The sequence below is a fragment of the Rhopalosiphum padi genome, chromosome 1 (assembly GCF_020882245.1).
Source record: "Rhopalosiphum padi isolate XX-2018 chromosome 1, ASM2088224v1, whole genome shotgun sequence".
Classification (NCBI taxonomy): Eukaryota; Metazoa; Arthropoda; class Insecta; order Hemiptera; family Aphididae; genus Rhopalosiphum; species Rhopalosiphum padi.
In genome coordinates this window covers 10,131,640-10,154,592 of record NC_083597.1, presented here as the reverse complement: position 1 = coordinate 10,154,592, position 22,953 = coordinate 10,131,640, and the positions used below count along the sequence as shown (strand labels likewise).

The window sequence follows — 22,953 nt, the reverse complement described above, 5'->3', positions numbered from 1 at the left end:
GACATATATGTTCATTTATATATAATAATAGCTGTCCCCATGCACTTCATCGCCCGTACAAAATGCACCCGTATTAAGTTTGGTTTCCTAACAATGCTTACATTTAGCGTAAGGATAAAATCTATTTTTGGTTTTCTGATTTATTGGTGTATATAATATAATATATGATATCTCTGATTTATCAATTTTACATAACTGTTCTAGTGGCGCCTAGAGTTGAATTTTTTCAATTGATTAATCGATTATATATCATTCGTTAAAAATAATCTATTATTCGAATAATCGTACAGCCCTAAACATAATAAAGAGGTCATTAATGGGGATAACAACTATCCTATCTTATGACGGAGATAAAATTACACACATTGATCATAATTTTATCAAAATCGTTTGAGTAGTTTCGAAATGCATCGAGAACATGTATATGAATATGTATATTTATAGGTATACAATGTATACGTTTATTTTAATTAGTAGATAACTCAGAGGATTTTTAACTTAGACAAATATTCTATTGTAATAGAAACCTCCTCCGTGATATACTCTTTCGTTAAAATAAAATCAAGGAGATCTGATAAGTAGTTCCAAAGTTTACCCTGTACAAAGATATTCATTTCACATTTATATAGGTAGATATAAGATATAATATTATAGTATTATATCTACTTATTTACTTATTTATTTACATTGACATTCGGAGGGAAAGTGCAGCAGAATTTGGCCTTCACCAATATATATTATTATTATTAGGCATTATATTATATACAATGTCCGGTTATATTTGTTTTCACCATACGTCGGAACTAACTATAAATAATATAAATATATGTATATATTCTTAATATAATATTGTATGTATGCACTTCGGTGACCATGTCGAATATATAATATAAACATAAATTGTAATAAATAATAAGCATCAGAATTCAGAAGTGATTGTTTCACCGACCACGTCCGACAATTCGTAATCATTGTTTTCCTTATGCAGACTGTTGTGAACCGTTTTATATTGTTTGCTAAACACACATGTACGCACCCAGAGGATGCGTATGTCTTCGTTTAAATATATAGGACGTGAATTACACATTTATACGTATAGTTTATTATATTATAAGCGATTTACCCGTCGACCGCCCGTCGCGACGAGTTGACGATCATTCTTTGGTTTATATAATATTTAATTGTTGAATAATTTTCTCACGCACGCTCTAGTGCACATATTTTTTTTAACGTCACCTTATTGCTGGAGAGGTTCTAAAATGTCCATTATTATTTCATGAAATATCTTTGTTGTTGTTTAAAATAACCTAAAGACTATCTAATGCATTAATTTGCTTGTCCGTCTATATAAGTACATTAAATTTAAATATTATTGTATGATTAAAATGTATGGTAAATGATAATATATTTATATAGTGTAATAACATAATATAATATTGTTATATTTTCATCTGTTCAAATTCCAACGAGTATTGATAGGCTATTGAAAATAATATAAATATCATGATGGGTAATACTATATTATGTATCTACTTCTTATTACTTATTTTTTTATTTCGATCGAAATAAATTTTTTTTATTCATTTATTTGGTATTCTCGCACAGAGAATATAATAATTTGTGAACAACAAAATTATACATTTTTTTCTTATAATTTAACTTTTGTTTTAATAATTACAGCTCATCGATTACAGTTATATTATAAATTATAATTAATTGTAGGTATAGAGATATAATTGATGGTTAGACGTTGCTTTACATTTTTAAAATATGAGTTTTATCTTTGTATATAATAGTATGATTAGCTATTGTATTTTATTATTGTTGACGAATATATAGTACTTACTATCATAATGATAACACTTTCATTTTAATAACGGAAAAATAATTTTCAACATAAATATTAGACATTAGACCTAACCTAACCTAAATGTACAACAATAATAATAATAATTGCGTATTCACGTTTAATATCATAGAATAGATTAAATATTTAATCTATTCTGTGGTAATATATTGGTTGATATTGACATTTATAATCTACTCGTTTAAGTCAGTGATTGGAAACTGGAAGTTCACGCGTTTATTGTGTACAACTCGCTTAAAATTCTAGAACAATGAATATTTTTTTTTTATACATTTTATTGTTTTAAAGTTATAGATAGTATTTTTTTTCATTGTAATTAATTTAAGAATATAAAATTTTTATTTTTGTCTGGCCTGCGAACTGTTTTATATTTTGTGAATGTGGCCCGAGAGTCCAAAAAGGTTGCCGACTACTGATCTAAGTCATACAAATTTACCTATACGCAGTACGCACTACGCAGTATATTTAGATTAAAATTCCGAATGTGTATAAAATATTGATTATGCTGATATAAAATTAGATAAAATCAAATGTATTATAAAGTATTAAAAGTAGGTATAAAATAGTTCAAATCCTAAAAAATTAGTATAAAATTGTTGAAATTTTTGAAGCTTGGGTTATGATTTAGGTACGAGTCATGGTGAGAATTTCCGTAAATACTAATGTTAGTTTTTTAAACCAATTGAAGTTATTTTAAATTTAAATATCTCAGTTCATTGTAAGAAGTCAAAAACAAGAAACAACAAGACTTGTTTTAAGTTAGACTCTGAAAAAGTGAAAAGTGTTCGAATTAGAAACGTCAGTGCTTATACAAAACTACTACCATATTACCGAAATTTTTTATTTTGTAAGTAATTATTAATTAATAATTACCTATTCACTAGTGATATGTTTCTAACAAAATTTTGTTGTATCTTAATTATGTTTTAAAAAACTTACCTATTAGTAATTTAGAAGGAAGACATTTAAGAAAATATTAAGCCATAATAAGTAATAACTCATATTTTAGCGTAGTTCTTGATAATTTCAAATGTTTGAATCGAATAAGTATAACAAATTTACATAAACCTTACAAATTTATTTAACCTTATTAATTTAATTAACCAATAAAAATATAATCTCTTTTAGATTTTTATTTTAATATTTTAATGCATTGATATTAATTACCAATTACCAATATTAATATTTAGATACTCCGTAGTGCCGTACACTTATTTAATATTTAAAAAATAAATTTTTTCTAAATATTCTATCACAAAAAAATTGAATACACATTTTTTAAGTTTAACGTTTAATTAACAAACTTAATAGCAATAGTTTGTCTTTAAATAGTAAAAACCTTAAAATGTATAGGATTGTATACAATATAAAAGAAGACGTGTTTTGTAATTCAATTTTGTCTCGGCTCAAATGTTAAAAACCTGAATGAGTGTACGAGGTCAATCAGAGCCAACTGTCTCAAATAAAAGCGTATTGTAGAGTAATTTCCTAGTTGGAGGGGAAGTAACACAAAGTTGTCGTTATGATTTATAATTTAAATCTAACGAATAAGCCCGTTTTTCATGACAACCTATTATATTATTATCAATATATATATATAAAATATATACTTATATAAGTATGTTATATGTGTGTAGTGTGTATTATATGTATTATGTATATCCCGGCGAAGGCCGTATGAAGGTGAAATTCAAATAAATTATAAATATTTCTTTTAAGAGTACTTAATAACGGTATTCACGTCATTTAGTGCGTGTATAATATAATATGTACGTAAAATGCTATTTATATTTTGTATAAACAAAAAAATTGTTTTAATATTTATTCTAAGTTTATACTTAGAATATAATATAGCTAATTATCTTTTAAGATTGTTATTTTCGTCTTTGAAAAAAGAGTTGAACTAATTTCTTTGTAAGTGTATTTAAAACATATAATTTTGCTTTTCAATAAAATCATAAAATTTCTAAATAGCTTTTTTATTTATAATTTCTACATTATTATAGTTTATATAGATTGATTATTATATAAATATTTATGTATTAATTACATTGAATGTGTTAGTTAATTATTCAAAATAAAATTGGTATTGAATATTTAATATTTTTAAACATACATACAGTTGATATATTATTTATTATTTAATCCTTAAAATAATAATGATAATAATATAATTTATATATTTACTAAAACCAATTGTTGAAATATTATAATAAAATTTGGATTTTTATTTTATTATTAATTTAACTATGTATTGATATGTAGTCATAATGGCTATTTTCAGTTCTTGTTTGTTGTGCCAATTATTATTTTTAAAAGTGAAAGATTCTTGAAATCCTCCAAACATTCGGCTTGCCTTAAACGGAATTACAGAGGTTGAAACTTTCAAAAAGTATATATTTTAAAATATTTTATATTTTTGAAATTCGTTATTTAATATTAAGATGCATTAAAATAATTTGTGTTGTTTTATTTATTGGTGCATAAAATTAAAAGTATAGTGTTTTTCTGCCAACGCTAAAATGGATGATGAGAGAAAACTAAGTGTACGTATTTGGAGAGTCCAGTTTGGTGTCATAATACTTTTTTCCTGTTATGCCTATAAGCCCAAAAGTGATTACTTATATGTGAAACACAGTTGTGTTAAACGCGTGGGAATATTATGTCTATAATCATATATTCGATTATTTTATAAAATATTTGAATTTACTTTCGCCGACAAAGTTATTATTTTCAATGACTAGTTTTAATATAATAATCATTGTTGTGGTGTAACTTATCGATATAATTTTGGAGGTTCTGCATAATTATAATATAATGTCAACAATAATTAAATATATTATATCATTGAAAACTTATAATAAGTAATGAACAAGGCTGTACATTTATTATTTAATGATATATTTTTTTTTTACTTTGTAGAAGCACTCAGTATACTTAATCAAGTTTGTTCAAAATTTGTCTCACTACTTAGCTTTTTAAAATATTTCTATATAATAAATATTTCATTATTTAACAACATACACTTAATAAGATTTTTAAACAGTCTGCCGATCGTGATTAAGGATTTTTTAACTCTTAATTTCATTAATTTGACTTTTATTTTAAAAATGAATTATTTTTAGATTCTTGTTATCAATAATATAATTAGTAATTGCTGTTGAATACTAATTTAAATAGAAAAATAATACGTAATATACTTTTACAATGCTGAAAACACCATAAAATGTACTATACAATATACAAATTTAAATAAATAATCGTATAAAACAATAACGACAATCATGATTATTTTTATAGTATTTTTGACAGAGATTTTGGTATCGAAGTTTTTTAATTTTTTTTTTTTAAAAGATTAAATATATTTTAAAGTACACTTGTTGGTATATTTAAAATTGTTATGTATATTTTGTTAATTTTTAGTATATTATTAGTGCATGAATAATTTGCAACAAATTGAATGTATTAAATGCATATCTATAGTTATAATGATTTATATATTAACATTATTCTAACGATATTACATAAATATTAATAAAATTTATTAATTTGAAATTTGAAATTAAACGCTTTGTACTTATAGAATACTAATGCAAACTTTTTATTTTACAAAACGTACTTTCCATCGTCCCATATTTTTCTACCACATATACTATACACATTTAAAAATTAATATTTAATTCACGTGTTGCATTGTGTGTAGAAATTTACAGTTGCATTATTTTTCCAATTCAATAATAATCATAGTTTTATAATATTATATAGGTATATCATTAAAAAAGTGATTATTTATGTTAAACAACTATTTATTTAGGTAAATTTTATTTTATAACAAGTATAGTCGATTACATTATATTCATTTAGTGAAGTAAAGAGTTTAAATTATATCATAATCGAGCATGTAATTTAATCTTAATAAATATTGGTTAAACTTGTATTTCACCAATTTTAATTCTTAATAATATACCTCATTCATTTCAGAATAATAAATATTATAGATTCGTGATTATTTTACTAGTAATGTTTTTACAGTTGTTTGCTCAAACTTAAAACTACAATTACTGATAAATGTATATTAAGCCGTACAACTAAACGCATAACTTATTTACGTATTTATTCATATAAATCATTCATTATTTTCGATTAAAATTTTATTATTAAGTGACAAGGGCATTTTTTAATGCCAAATAGATACATTAAATTATACATTTTTCTGTTTACACTCGCATAACAAAAATAACATGATAGTATACCGGTACATTGAAAATATAATAAATTAAAATCTTCATTTAAAATGTATACAATTTATTAAAGTAAAACAATATATTGTTATTTATTAAGTTATAAATTCCTATATAAAATATTCATTATAACTTTGGATTTTATATCTGACATTGAAACAATTGGGATATGTTTTTTTTATTTATTGTATTTAATACAAGTAGTATTTTCCATCTGGTATTTATGTGTAATATATTAAAATATTTAGTATAAATTGTGTGGTATATATCACAACGGCGATCGAATAAAACTCTCCATTGCTCACGTTGTGTTTTAACACATTACTATCTCTTACTAGAATCTACTTACATCTTAGATACTCGTAGGTAATGTATTATTATTAAGTAATATTCTTATGTGTAAATAGAATAATACTCATAATAGTATGATAATGATGATATAACATATCTACCTCTCTACGTATCGCAGTATTGTTACCGGGGGCGATTTCCTTTCAGGTCATCTCTCCTATTGTAGAAAAACGAGTTTGGCCTTATAGCTCCATCTGAAATCATCATATCATCATAATATAAAAGTCACCAATAACTAGTAGTATACCATCTAGTGTACGAACCTTATTTGTACGAGTGTTGAACATATTTTACTGACATTTTTATCAAATTATATTCGGCAGATCTTATGCATAATTTTTAAAGTATAATGTTCGACATTTTTAATAGGACCATGATTTATTATGTATATTGTAAATAATATATTATAAAACCTATACAATTGTTTGATGGTGGCACTAATTAATGTTCTATATTTTTTATATTTTTACATCTTTGCACAACGATAGCCTTTTAATACATTTTTATAACTTAATAGATTTATAATATAAATTAGGAATAATATCCAAGGATCTATGATTTATACATAGTATATGACATCTAACTGTTTTTTGAACAGCTGTTTTTTATTTAGACTGTAGTTTGAATTTCGTGTAAATTAACCTTAATATAAACATTATATAACAAAAGGCTGCTTTGTTAATATAAGAAGTAATAACATTGGAATATAAATGTATAATAACTATAAATGATTTATTTTTTAGAATCAAATACTCGACCGCGTGAAATGTGATCATGTAACTGTTACAAAACCAGAAGAAGATCGACGGAGAAGGACCATAATTGTCGAGAAAAAAAATGGAAGTTATGGCTTCATGCTTCAAGTAAATATTATTAAGTACCTACATTTTTAATACGAATTTCTGACTGTGAGTCTTTATAATCATTACTATTTGTAAAACAGTGTTGAAAAATTTCTATTTTTTTATCAATTCAATGAAATCGTTTTTTTCAATAACTATCTGCTTATTTAAACGATCAATTCTAAATTTTTAATATATTGTTCAACATCGGTATCGTTTGCCAATAATGCGTATGTGTAACTATATATTAAAATACCTATACTCTATAGTTAATGTTTAATATATTATATTTTCCTATATTATCATTAAATTCTAAGAATCGTATAGATAATGAATAAAGAACCACTACAAATAAAGTATTTACCTTTTGTTTTTCTATTTTACTGACAAGAAAGTGTAATATTTGTTCATTTATGACTTGTGCCTTGTATGTTTAAAATACTTTAAATTATAACAGTAGATTCATAAAAATATAATGATTTTTTTTTTTTTAAAGAGTTATGGCATTCATTATAAAAAAGAGCAGGAGATTGAAATGATAACATATGTGGATCACGTAGACTATGATGGGCCAGCATATAGAGCCGGGATGAGAGAAGGTAAATTGAATCGACTTTCGTTAATTCACGATATCATACTCGACATTGTATGGCTTGTTATAGGCGACGTAATACTATCAATAAATGGCGTCGACATGGAAAAAGCTGACCATAAAGCATTGGTAAACTTTATAAAAAGCTGTGATTCACGAATGAGAATGGTAGTACTATTTGAAGACTGCGTGCGAAAAGTGAGAATTGGAATAATTAAATATAAAATAATATAATTAATTAATTTCGCTCATACACAATATATACCTAAATATTTTAATGTACACGGAATAAATGAAGAATAACGCATTTTTTATAGGTTGACTTACACATGAGATATATACAACTCCAGCGTACACTTCAGGCCAAAGTTGAAGAGCTGGAAAAGGTCGAAATTAAAGAGAGAGAACTCATGGAAGGAAAATGGAAAACACACAGTTTGCCCGCAAGAAAAAAGTCTAGTCATTCTTCTAAGGACACTGCCAACCAAAAAATATTGACTGAAAACGGTAATTATATACGTTATTGATGTAATTAGTACATGTACCTCTACTTACTGTATATTGTCTTACCATACTATCGTATATTATACCTTCCTATGGTGATAATATTATGGTGGTTTGTTATTTATTTTATTCCATTAAATACGTTTTTACATTTTACTTTCGGATAGAGAATAACATTGTTTTTTTATACAGCTTTATCTGAAGTTCTATCGAATTGATTTGTATGATTTTTTTGTGTAACTTATGTGTTACGATGAGTAGTTTACTGAGAAAACTACAAATAATTAATTAATTAAGTAGTTTCAGCGTTACCGTATTGCGTATTGTAAAAGCGACATGCGTTTACGCATGCAGTGTGTACGACACTGTACGTACACGTCATGTTCATCGTTCATGGGTTATTACTTATTATGAACACAATAAAGCTACATCAACTGCTGTCATTGACATAGCTTTTTTTTTATCTATTATAAAATAATAAACGTTGAACGAAATAGTCGTCGACAGTGGCGCGGCAGCTGTACTGCCGGCATTGGTTTCAATATTCGCATAGCTGTAAATTTGTGATTGCATGGGTCAGCTAGAATTTTAAAACTTAAAATATTAAAAATACTGTGCAAACAAATGTTATATAAATATAGCTTAAAAATAGTCAATATTGATTTTAATTCTGTTTATTTTCTTAAAATTTTAATGTGAAAGTTGAAGTAGTGCTTGTAGTAATTGCAATTGGGTGTACAGCTCGAGTTCGAACCGGAACCTTGATGTGATATTTCAACCTGTCTGTAAATTGTAATTTTTAACAGTCCGATTACCATTGAATATTATTACTATAATACTTTATTATATGTCCCAAATAATAATGAATTGATATAAAGATAATTTTTCCTATTTTGAACTTTAAAATAATGTGTGTACGGACTACGGTTAACAAATCGCTGATGCTTTTAAGGCTTTACTGCATGTATTATAAGATATTTTATAACATATAACACTCTTGTCGCGTCCCAGATAACTATATTTTTTTAATATATTTAATTTATTCAGGTTATTTGCATTTCGAGATTTCAGATTTAAATAACCTACTAATATGGAATGTCTCATAATTTATTGTGATACATAGCTGATACAGGTAGCGGAATAATTTTAGTGTATTTGACATTTTCGTCGATAACGTGCCACGCATTACGTTATTAACAATTTTTAATTTTTAATAAAGTTTTGAGGAAAATAACAATCACTCTACATTTAAAATACAACTCAAATACTTATGCTATTTTTTCTAATTTTTAGCATAACTCATATCTATCAATTAATTATTTATGTATGACTTAACAATATTCCGAATTATAGTTAACTTATTTATCGCTGTTTGCAAGTGTACTTATTAAAAAGACTACTTTTAAATTTGTCGGGTATATTATTAGTGTTTATATTTGTCTGTGAATATAACTTACGCACAATAATGGTAATAGGAAGCTGAAAATAGAACCACCCAAGTAAGGTTATAGCCAAGTTTGATGAAACGCCCATTTCGGGGAATATTACATTTATTGTAATGTGTAAGTGTTATACAATTTGAATAAATAAATAATAAGGGTCTATATTTTTTTATCATTATTATTATATATAGCTAATTGTATTTTTTTTGTAGCTACTATTTCATGACAAAGTAATGGAGGTACTATATTAGGAATCTAATTTACTCTATTATTTTCACGATTTCATCAATTAAACTTATTTATCAGTTTCTATAATAAAAAGTCTAATGAAAAGTTGTGTAAAAAAAAATTAAATGTATACATTTCTTTTATACACTTCAAAAATATTTTAATATAAAATTAAAAAAATGACAAGTTAGTCGTCTATAACTTAATTTATATAAACATTTATTAGTAAGATAGAGTAAATTTATTATATATTAAATAGTATATTATTAATTAATAAATAAAAACTGCAAGATTTTTTAAAAATATTATTACATATTAAAATATTGTAGCTTAAATTGTATTTTAATTTAAACAATATATATTTATAAGCTAGATACCAGATATACATATTTATGAATTTTGTTTTATTCTTTGTAACAACAATTGTATTTCACTTTGAAACTTTAGATAAAAGATATAATATAAGTATATTTTCAATTTTGGTATTTTTTCTTTAGTCAGTTTTCTAGAATACGAATCTATCTATATAACCCGGGTCTGCCGAAATTTAAAATACCCACTCACAAAAAACTCGTGTTATTTATTTATTTTTTTTAAGACTTGCTGAACGGCTATATTTTAACAGCAACTAAACTTTATATTATAGATTAATAAATACTAAAATGTATTTTATTATTATAATGTCTTTTTATAAAAAAGTGTTTATAAAAATTATAATATTTAAATATAAAAGATTTTTTTTAAATAGTATGTAAAATTAAATTCAAATATATATTGTTGCAAATAACTTATATTATAAAGCATCATAGGTAATTCACACATTTTAGCTTAACTTTAATTTAAAAATTTGAAAATCTATATATTTGGAATAAAAATCGGGATTAACAATAATTGGCATAAAAATTTAAATTTTCGACTCTACGTTGCTATGTTTCATATATTAATTTTCACATTAATTATTAATCATTAATTGGTAAATTATATTTTCATAACATCTAACAAAATTAAAGAAAAATATTTTTTAAATCAATTTTATTAAAACCTACTTTCAAAATTTAAATTATTATACTGCTTAATGGCCTGTATAAGGTCTGCCGTATTTTTATTATTTTTATTTTCCAATAGGCACTGATTCAATGATTAACAAATTGCAGGTGAAAGTTCTATGTCTAGGCCTACATTATCGACTGAAGACGTGGCCAAAGCACAACCAATTTATGTGCCCAAACAAAATTTTATGTTGGCTTATCGACCACATCATTTTATTGATCAGCACGGACGTTCCTATTACTTGCATCAGCCTGCTACTGCCATAATTAATGGAGATTCAAGTTACGTCGGTTGGCAAAGGTAATTAAAATATATATATTTTATATTAAATACTACCCATTCCATCATAGATCATTAAAATATTTAGTAAACTTATACAATTAAGAACTATTATTCATTTCTCAAATATAAAATTCTGCCGCGATATTAGTATTGGTATAAAATACATTTGTTGTAATTTTGAATAACAGTTAACTTTTTAGTAAAGAAATTGGTACCAATTTAATATGAAACCTTACTACGATATTTACGTATACGAGTATACTTATATAAAAATTTACCTAAAAAAAAACACTAATTAGTAATTATTAGTTCTTAATTACCGACTTACCTACTTTTATGTTAATTTTAATGATATAATTTTAATTAGAAATCATGGAAATATATTAATGCAAATAGACTAAAATAGTATAATAAAATACTATAGTTTACCTTAAATGCGTAATATTTGTTTTTATGTTTATTACACTAATTAAGGAATCAAAAAAATGTAAATTCATTACTTTCACCCGTGTTAACGTTACAGTTGTTTAAGTTGTTATTCATAATGTGAAATAATTATTATCTATGTTTGAATTGTCTATGTTTAGACGAACCTAATTACTACAACTATTATTCAAGGAATATTATGTTATTTAGTTAGAACCTATGTACTATAAATGTTAACTTTTTTTATAAAAAATATAGATATATATACAGTCATATACAGATATATAGATCACCGATATAACAAACAATGAAACAAATAGGTGCAAATTATTGTGACAATTTGCAGCATAAATTTCTATAGTCATCAAATTTACTTTATTTGATAATACGAGTAATTGCATACGCAATCGTAAAAATGACAGTTATGCTTTATAAAAAAAAAAAAAAAAAAAAATGGCAACGTTATTCTAAAAAGAAAAATATGAAATTATAGGTCAAATATATACCAAAAATCATTTTAATAATTTAATCATGTTTTTATTATTCATTATTTTTATAACAATATTTAATTTAGAGTTATTCATAATGTTGGTGAAATTTAAACTCATTTTTATGACTAAAAATTGTATATGATCCTATTAGACAATTTTAAGTTTGAATGTTTAACCAGGAATTTGTCTATGTTTATTTTGATTTTCTATAATATCTAATGTAAATAAATATAATATTAGATGAGTATAACTACTACAGCTTTAAGTCGCAGTGTGTTCATTGAACAAGGCATGTAGTACTGTGATAAATGTGAGTCTGTTAGTTGGAATCAAGTCACCGGTAATCGGATGTCGAGTCTTTGTATAGTGATTAGTGGACGAATATTAGTTTTGCTTGTCGAACACACCACTACCGAACATAAATTGAAGTCGACCCATTTGCATTTTCTGTTTTCCATAGTTTTTCTCGTAAGTGATCTATTATATATCGTACAAATACGTATTATATATCTGTATGCATCAGCAATCAATAATGTTTTAGTGACTATCCTCTCACTATTATAGTGAGTATAGCCTACAGACTAACTTAACATAATACCATGATAATTCATTTTCACATTTAGCAAATCAATTAAATTTTGATTTCTGTATGTTTAATATAAAAATCAATTATTATCGTATTTATAGAAATATAGTATGATAATCATATATACACAATTGTTTGACGCTTATGTACGATCATTATTTTTGTTATGGTTTTTATGTATTCACTTTTGTGAGAACGATTTATATTCCCTGTGACGTATAGGTGAGATGATAATGCGTCCTATTTTAAAGTGGATAGTCCCATTTTCGGTTTCTTCCTCCACAGCTAAATTTTTGGGACACTAAAATCTCTTATTTTCTGAAAGTAAGCTAAAAATAACGAAAATTATTTTTTATCGATAAATAATTTTTACTACTTATATACATAACTATGGGAAAAATGTCTTCATTTTTATATTCATAGTGCACCAGAAAATATAACCAGAGAATAGGAAAAAATAAAAATAATATATAATATAACGCTGCAGTGGACGACATCATATTATTATCATCGCAGTGATATCAATATATTCAACGCAAATAAATTCGGCTGTTACTTTTCCCCCCGTTTTGACCTAAAATATATATTTTTAGTCACCTTTAAAATTCAACCTATGTATGTTATATCCAATATGTATCAATTATCAACGCGCACATACTAATCGTGTATCTTGTATTTTCAGCAATCGTTCAAATAACAGCAGCAAAAACTTCGACCAACAGGAAAACTGGGCGCCACCGGATCAACCGGTCCAGCAGAGGAGACGATCGCATTACGTGGTCGAAGTCAGCCGGCGGTGCAGCACGTCATCGGACGTGCCGAATCGTTCACAGCAACAGCAGCCTCACTGCAAACAGCACAACTTCACTAGCAGAGCATCGCAACGGTCATCGTCACAAGGTAAATATCGGATACCTATATCAGTCATATTACAACATGTACATACGTATCCGTATAATGTAATACGTATATATTAAAAATAATGCTTTTATTCTAATGTTTAAATCGCAATTAATTCATTTCATCGGAATAAAAATTACCGTGGAAATAATCGTATATTACTTTTCTACAAATTGCATTTATAACTATAAATTATATACTACCTTCACGTGCGCAATATGTTTTTTTACAAAAGGACCTATAGGTTTATAAGCTATTTTAGGATATATTCTATTATATTTCTAGGATATATTCTGTTTATTTTTATACTTGAAACCTTTTTAGTTTTTGGGGTGAATCTAATAATATACCCTACCTCACGAACACCCCGAATTGCGTCTTTGCGTGCCAATAATAATATAACAATAATTATGCGCTGCGCTATAATAACGATATGCGGGTAATGTACCTAATATAGTAGAACTTGCATTACTTGAAAACCATGTATAGTTACGTGTGTAATAATTCACCCGAAACGTTTTTTTTAAAAACAAAAAAAAAACAATTTAATTTTGCCAAACTTTGTGGTAACATTGGTTTTTGAGTTGTAGAAGATCTACTACAGTCGCTGCGTAAGTGCGTTATTTATATATATATATGAATTGCTTTGGAGCCGCTTTGCACCTTTACACTCGCTCATTCCTCGTATGTACTTAAATATAACACGCAGGCGGTGATATGTTTACTTTTTTTTTCTTCTTCTGCTTCTTCTTCTTCTTCTTCTTTTTCTCTTCATCATCTATTTCTTCTTCTTCTTCATCTATTTCTTCTTCTTCATCGTCTATTTCTTCTTCTTCCGTTTTTGTTTGTTTGTTGTTTCCTATATGCTTTCCGGTGTAGGCGATAATTGTCCGCGATGGGGTTGCATACGTACCGGTGGTGGATCGTCTGGTCGGCGGAGGAATGATGGAGGACACGACGCCGACGACGACGACGATGACAACGACGACGAAGACGACGACGGAGGCAGCGTGGAGGCGTACGATCTGGCGGCCGACGGCGGGGCTGCTTGCTGCCCGGGATCGCAGTGCGTGCCTACCAGGAGACATCGGCGCAGACGCAAGTCATCGTCGGCGCGTGGTGGCCGCGACAAAAGCCCAGGCAAGCTACGATTGCTGCTCCAGCGGCCCCGGGGACCTCGGTGTTGGCCGCGTTGCTTGTCGCTGTTGTTTGGCGGACGCCGACTTAGTGGTTGTTGTTGTGGTCGTGGTCGTCGCACCCGCACTTGAAATCGTATACACGATAATAAAACACGCACGCAACGATGACAAACACGCATTGTCGTATTGTTGTTGTTAATGTTGTTTTAACCTATATAGTTAGCGGTATTGTAGATAGTATGTGATATAGTCATGTTGTAGTGTTGTATAGCAAACAGTATGAAAAAAATTACGTTGTTATTACAGTAGATACACCTTAAGTATATAATATACCGCACACGCGTCCTCTGCCCACCCGCACTATATATTTTTTACTTTTAGAGCTGCACGTTTATACGCCTATACTATTGATAATATTATTATTGCGTATATGTATAGGTGTTATTGTTATTCGTCATTATTTTTTTTTATTTTACCTATAGATATTTTTTTTCATATTTTTCCGTCTTTTTTTTTGTTTTCTTAAATATATTTTATTCGGTTCGCATACGTCATAAATCATGCTATATAGATCATAATGTAAGCATTATATATATATGTATGTATATACGCGCATATGTATACGCATCATACACTGGAGTATCATTATTCGTTTGTTTATTTTTGAGTTTTCGTTATTGTTTTTTTTTTTTTTTTTTTTAATACGTATAAGCAAAGACTGCAGGGGTAGACTTTTAATGTTTCTCGATATTGTTACAAGCACGTTTCCAATGTTCCAAATGTTCCAATCGTTAAAATAATATAATAATAATATTATATAATGCCTATGAGATTACTACAATTAGGCTTATATACACAAGAACTAGTACTTAAATTTATTTTAACGTTTTTTGCACTTATCCAGTGGAAAACTGAAATCACTATCGAATTACAATAAAATATGTAATATATTATATTATATTATATTAACACTACTATCGACTTATGTAATACTATTATATTATTTATATTGCGTTTGACCGCATTAATATTTTTATTGTTTTCTTTTTGTATGTGTGTTTTATAATTATTTTATTATATCATTTTTTTTTATACACATATTTTACGCGTGGTTTTGTCATCGTAAACACGTTGTGTCTCACACATACTCTTGTGAGAAATATATTATTATTTTACCACTCAAAATAAATTATCATATTATCATAATGTATAATGATAGATATTAAACGCATGAACTTATACGTTTATTTATTATTACTTTTTAGCCTTATCTTGCATGTCAGTAGAGTTGACATTTTATGTAGTACATTAACAGTGGCATATCCGGGATTTTACTTTTAGGGACTGTGTTATATAAGGGAGACTTATAGAACCCCTCACAAATTTGATATGATTCTAATGCCATGGATAATGGGTATATAATATTTTATATACTTTCGTAGCAACCTTCATACAAATTACAGTTTTAATACATTTTTTTTTCATTGTTACGTCTTATACGTTTATAGAACACAGACAAATTTTAATTCCTCTTTCTGGTCACCTGGTCACAACACAGACTATAGGGAACTAGTAACTTTTATGTTTGTATATATATATACTATATAGGTTAGGTATATATTGTCCATGTAACATTATTTCATCGGAATGCCGGAGTTAAAAGAGTGATGACATGCTACCCATATTTAAAAAGGAATATAACTTCAAAATCATCAACTACGTATATAAAGTTGCACTTTGTCACGCGAAACATGGGAATTTGCAACATGCATTTTTAATTAGCACGTAAAGGGCAACAAAAATATTGTTTTCATGTGCTAAACATATCACGTGGTGGTGGGTACTATGGTGGATATTTTTAAACATTAGTTTGTTCGCTTATCCAGATTCTAGCTTGTAGAGCCAAAATACTTCGGTATAAAAGTATTGGCCACTTCTATAGCCAACAATCTATGATATTCGCATTTCGCGCATGTTGGTTCATTGACATCAAAACAGGATTTGTTTACGTTATTTTATTATAATTTAACTTAGAATATGTTTGCATGTACCTAACTAATCGATGTATATAGTAATTAAATATGACAACGGCTAAATAAAAATACGCTATTAGAGTGTAATATTTAAAACCAAAAACTCTTCGATTTAATTTATCAGTATATCAATTTAAAACAGTTCTTTTAACTTTTCAACTATCGAACTGTACTCGTGTATAATAGTTAGTAATGTTAGTATATACTATATTATCTATATTCTTTACAATTTTATGTATTGAGGATAAGAGATTATAGGTTAACTATTCATTAGAACAATCTGAATTACAACATAACATAACATTTAAATATTATAACTTTTAGTCTGATTTTTTTGCCTGAAAAATTCTTAATTTAACTATTAACTTAAAGATAATTTTATTTAATGACTTTACAATAACTGATGAAAAAAATATTTTTAATTCAATTGTATTTTACCATTTGCGTTTACACATTTCAATACACTTCGAAAAGATTTTTCTATTTTAGTAAGTTTTATTTTTACAAAATTCGATGTCTGAATTAATATAAAAAACAATATATTTTAATATTTTTAATTTTTTTATAATTATTTTTTAAGCTTCTATTTTTTTGAATAACATAAATTTCTTCTTTTATATCCTATTTCGAATCAAAATATTACGTTTTATCAAAAAATTTAAAACATAAAAATCGAAATTTTAACGATAACTATTTATAATAAATATTTAAAGTAACAATGAGTCACTTTACAGTCTATTCCACTCATCTTAACTTAAATAATATAAAATATTTGAATGAAATGTATGAAATTATAAATGTATTTCAAAAAAGTACAAAATTTAAAAATTGACGATTATTTAAAACTATAAAAACTATATTTATTTTTTAATGTTGATATACATTAATATCAAAATATTTTTAAAAAAGTTAAAATTTTGCGAAGACACTTAAATATTAATAACTTTGTATAATATGTACTTTTTGAAATCAAAAGCACACAATATACATGTTTATGGAGTGAACCACCAAGCAAGTTCATTATTTTTTTTTCTAATTTATGGCAATTATTCAAAAATTTTGAGATTGTTTGTATTACCTAATAGAAAATGTCATTTAGCTATTCAAATTTGTTTTTCAAATGAGATTCTATTTTATTTTGTAAATTATTTAGTGGATATAATCTTTTTAAGCATTTTGATGTAGGTGCCCAATTAAGGTTATAATTTGAAAACAGATAAAGTTCGTAATTATTTACAGGACCCTCTTCATGTATATGGTTTTAACGTATATTTGAAACTCCTATAACCGTTTTTCGAATAACTGCCATTGTTGAAGAAAAAAACGAGGTGAACTTGCTCAGTGAAGCAACACCAAGTCTACGAGTTCACATTATAATATCTATATGTCGCTATATCATTGATGTTTCTATACTATTTTTTTATATATATATATTGTCATGTACGACACGTTTATAATCGGGACAATCGGTATTGTGTGTGTGTGTTGTTCGCAGACTGCAAATCGGAAGGCTCATCGTACTGCCGGAAGGGACACGAAAAGCGACGCAACTCGGCCCGGAACGACGTGCCCGACGAACACAATCCGCCGCTGCAACACGCGAGCGGTGGTAACCACGGTTACACTAATCTGGTTAACGACCGGTACGCGTCGGACGAGCGGATGTGCCAGAGCACGTCGATCGGCTGCGGCCGACCATCGCAGAACAGCCTGACAGAGAACAGCCCGGCGTCGTACACGACGTCACTGAGCACGGACACACTGTACTGGGACGACGACTCGATGGCTGCTGGCCAGCAGGCGCCATCGGCCGCTTCCCGGCAGCACTCGGTCAAGTCGCAGTCGTCGTCGACGTACCGGCGTGACAACTGCGCCGTCAAACCCGTCAAGTCGTGGGACAACCTGACCACCAAGGCGTTCGGCGGCTACGGGTTCGGCTACGAGTATTTGGATCGCGACCAGATCGCCAACAACAACAACGGCGGCGGCGGTGGCAATGGTTCCGGACAACATCACATGGTGTACCTGCAACTGAAGAACGTCAAGGGTGGACAGAAACACCACGGCGGCCACCATCACCACCATCACCATCACCACCAACACCCGCAGCAGCATCACAACTCGCAGCACAACCATCACAATCAACAGCGCTCCAACCACAACGGCGGCGGCGGCCACCATCACCACCGCCACAACGCCGATGGCCGGATCCGTCACCCGACCAAGTCCACGGAGGCGCTGCTCTCGTTACCTCCGCAGTATCCGATCGCGGCCATCGAGTCGTCGGCCAGTTGCGAGTACTTGGACGCGTGTTCGTCGTCGTCGTCTTTGGCGGCCGGCGGCGGTTACTTCGCGGGCTACGTCAGAAATGACAAGGCCAGTCAGACGGACTGCCGGAGATACGCGGCACAGCATCAGCAGCAGATGCCGCCGGCAGAGGTGACCAGGCTCTGATGAGAATCTCTAATAGCATATATAATTTTTTTTTTAAACAATTTTTTTTATTCTTTACCGCATCGTCAATGCATTGTTCTCCTCGGGTTTCTTAACGCGACGAGAAATTTTATTATAAACAAATATTAGATATTATATTATAACCCGCCATTGTGATTTTTTTTCTTATGCGTACTATGCTTAAGTTATATTTAAAAATATTATTATTATATTATACATAATCTTTTCAGATTTATTTCTAGTCAATATTATAATATCATATTATTACTATCGGCCGAGTCTAAAGCTATACTCCTGTTATTATTAATCATATTATACATATTCTAATATCTTAGCCTTAAAAATATATAGTGTACCTGTATATCATAAAATACTATATGTATGTTTGAATTTTATTTAGACTGTGAAATAGTGGATCTTTTCGTCGGTTTATGTGTGTGTAGGTATAATGTTTTCGTCGTCGCTGTAACAGTTCCGGTTAGTTTTCTGCGATTAACTATATAGGTATTTTTTACTTGAGATCACTGGTTGTTAAATTATGTTAATGCATTTCACGATGTCCGCAACAGGTTGTTCTCTAAACTATCTCGTTCGAAACAAATGCAGTAACGTTTTCATTTCGACAAACATTAAAATATTTGTGTGCTATAAGAAATCATTATATTGGTAATAAATAATAATAAAAGATATTCACTATTATGAGCTATACCTACATAAAGTACCCGACTTATCGCGTTCATTACACAAGTTGATAATAATAATAATATACATTTAAAACGCATTTGTTTGTTTTGTTTCGGAGGGTCATTTTTTAAACGCGGAAAATCGTAACATCAGTTCCAAACCAGGTCCACCGTTTCACACGATTTAATGTGTTATTCTTTTTTATCTGCGCGTGAATGTATAGTAATTATTTGCTTTTTTAAACTGTAATATTTTCTTTTTTAATAATCAAGTCTCTTAATTGTACTTGTATATTCCGATATATTATATTATCTACATCAATAAATAAAATATAAGAGAAAAAGTTTTAAAACAAAAGAATCGTAAATATTTTGTAGATTATTATACCGTCTGTAAGTTATTTCGAACTATAAAATAAATAATATACAATAATATGTATTATTTTAATGTGCTAATATGGATAGGTATATATGAAAAAAATGGTTAGTTAATGTCCCATGGTGTTGACTGATAGTATCAGAGCCCAGAGGACATAACGTCTTCACGTTTAATTGGGTATTGTTAAAGTTTTAAATAATTCCCACTTTGGTTTCAAATTTAGAACTTTGTGAGTAGTATTATAGTACCTATTGAAATATTTTTTAATAATTATTAAAAAGCTGTGAGAAACGTCGTTCACCTACAATATTTAGGACGTCAATAATTTGAAGCTATACAAAACTGGAATTTGAGCAAACGTAGGTAACCAAGTCGTATGTATCTTTATTAATCATCAATGATTAGGAAGACGGTACATACTTAAATACTTATATGCATTATCTGGGTAATGATTGTTTTTTCATTATGTGAGAGAATATCATTATGTGTGTTAGTACTTATTGAGCACAGCACAAAAAGAAGTGCAAAAACCAAAATAAAATATGCCTGTATTATAATTATTATTAATTATGTAAATTTTATTTAGAATATGTGCAAAGTATTTATTCTATATGTATATTAAATATAAATGACTGATATGTCAAATAGGTATACAGAGAGATTGAAGTACAATTTATTTGTAGACCTTTTGTCTTATACGACCAATTTAGTTCAGGGCAATATATGAGTGTATAATAGACATATATTTTTGAGAGGGGGTTCTCGATTATTCTGACTATTTTGCAAATTTCTCTCCACTAATCCCTTTCTACAATTGCTACTCTCTATGGTGTAAAGTAGGTTACGTATTTTTCTCGTCGGTTTCAAACAGTTTTCCCGGTTTATTTTTAAAACTTAAAGTAGTGTTCCTCTCGATAGTTCTAACTACTAACTTTTGAACCTATTTCGTTGCCTCTTCTTTTATAACTCTCTTGCAATAATCTTTAAAAATATTTAAACGAATTTATAAGTCGTTAATTTTTAACATTTGATTTATATACTCAAAAATACAAAAAAAACAATGATTCATTATGTAAATACGATTTTAAATTTATTGATATTTTAATAACAAATCAAGGTATATTGATATAAATAGAAAAAAATCAATTATCTTAAAAAAAAGCTTACCTAAAAGGCTAACAATAACATTATAAATTTTGATTATAAAAAGTGTAAATGTATGAAACAAATTTGCCAACTTTTTAAAATAAAACAAATGTATATATGACAGTAACATTTCTTTTATTACAATTTCCTTAAGTACTAATGTTTTGACTATAATGTTTAATGGGTTAGAGTTATTGAGATGGGAGCAATGTCTGCGACAGAAGTCTATCAATTATTACACCTGGTGCGATTTGAATGCAGAATATAATTTTCACAAGACAAGTAAGCTATTTCTTATTCTTATTCGTTAATATTATTTTCAAATTCATGTATATAATATATGATATATATAAAATAATCCCATACAATTTAGAATTCAGACCAGTATAGAGCCATAGAGGTAACTGTATAGTATCTAAAACCAACTCAGTCATCAAATTCATTTATGTATTCAATAATGTATTGAAAAACACTTATAATAATACATTATTGAATACATAAATGCATTTGATGACTGAGTTGGTTTTAGATACTATACAGTTACCTCTATAGCTCTATACTGGTCTAAATTCTAAATTGTATGGGATTATTTTATAGGCATAAATTGATACAGGTAATATCACAAGATAATAATAATAGTTTATTATACTTAACCGAGTTTTGTTTTTATGTTAAACTTTCAATAACAAGTTAAAAAATCTAATATACAAGTGGCTCTTGTTGCATACTTCTAAGAGTAGCTCTATTCATGTATATTTACAAATTAACAAATTTACGAAAGTATAATAGTATTAAATATTAATACTCCAAATTCATTAAATATCATTAAATTCTTATGATTACAAAGTTTAAATACTATACTATAAATGTCGTTAAATTTCAAGTTTTTTATGTAGCATATAAATTGTTAATAATTTTAGTTTTCTCCAAGAAAATCAATTTTATCACAAAATCCATACAGGTTGATAAAATAATGTTAAAATTATACAATTGTTTTCACTCATTTTCATAATTTTAGAATGTATAAATCATATTAATACAATTAATTGACAAACATAAATATAAAATCATAAGTTCAAGAATTGTTCATTGTGTTTTGTGTATATGTTATATGTAGATATATTATATAGTATATGTATCTAGAAATCTTTTAGTACATTTTTAGTTTTTTTTTAATTGAGGTTAATATATAATATAATAAAAATTGAACTATGCCAAACGCTGTAATTGCTGTAGGCCAGTAGGGTATTTCCTTGTCTTTCATGACCACTGACCATATAAATTACCTACTTACATGTTATGCTTATAGTAAGGTGG

At 27.8% G+C, this 22,953-nt stretch overlaps 1 protein-coding gene across 2 annotated transcripts in view; it reads left to right on the top strand.

The window, feature by feature from the left end:
- The window catches only part of LOC132924321 (Na(+)/H(+) exchange regulatory cofactor-like protein nrfl-1), a 37,367-nt gene extending 16,821 nt beyond the window's left edge, over positions 1 to 20,546 (top strand). The window contains exons 2-9 of one of the 2 annotated variants that reach the window (XM_060988553.1): positions 7,203 to 7,322; positions 7,798 to 7,900; positions 7,964 to 8,091; positions 8,211 to 8,400; positions 11,222 to 11,417; positions 13,585 to 13,802; positions 14,682 to 14,942; positions 18,470 to 20,546. In XM_060988553.1, coding sequence (XP_060844536.1) covers positions 7,203 to 7,322; positions 7,798 to 7,900; positions 7,964 to 8,091; positions 8,211 to 8,400; positions 11,222 to 11,417; positions 13,585 to 13,802; positions 14,682 to 14,942; positions 18,470 to 19,428 — 2,175 coding nt within the window. In that variant the 3' untranslated portion in view covers positions 19,429 to 20,546. The remainder of the gene's footprint in view (positions 1 to 7,202; positions 7,323 to 7,797; positions 7,901 to 7,963; positions 8,092 to 8,210; positions 8,401 to 11,221; positions 11,418 to 13,584; positions 13,803 to 14,681; positions 14,943 to 18,469) is intronic. The other variant, XM_060988558.1, reaches the window with a different exon arrangement.
- Positions 20,547 to 22,953: the final 2,407 nt, after the last annotated feature.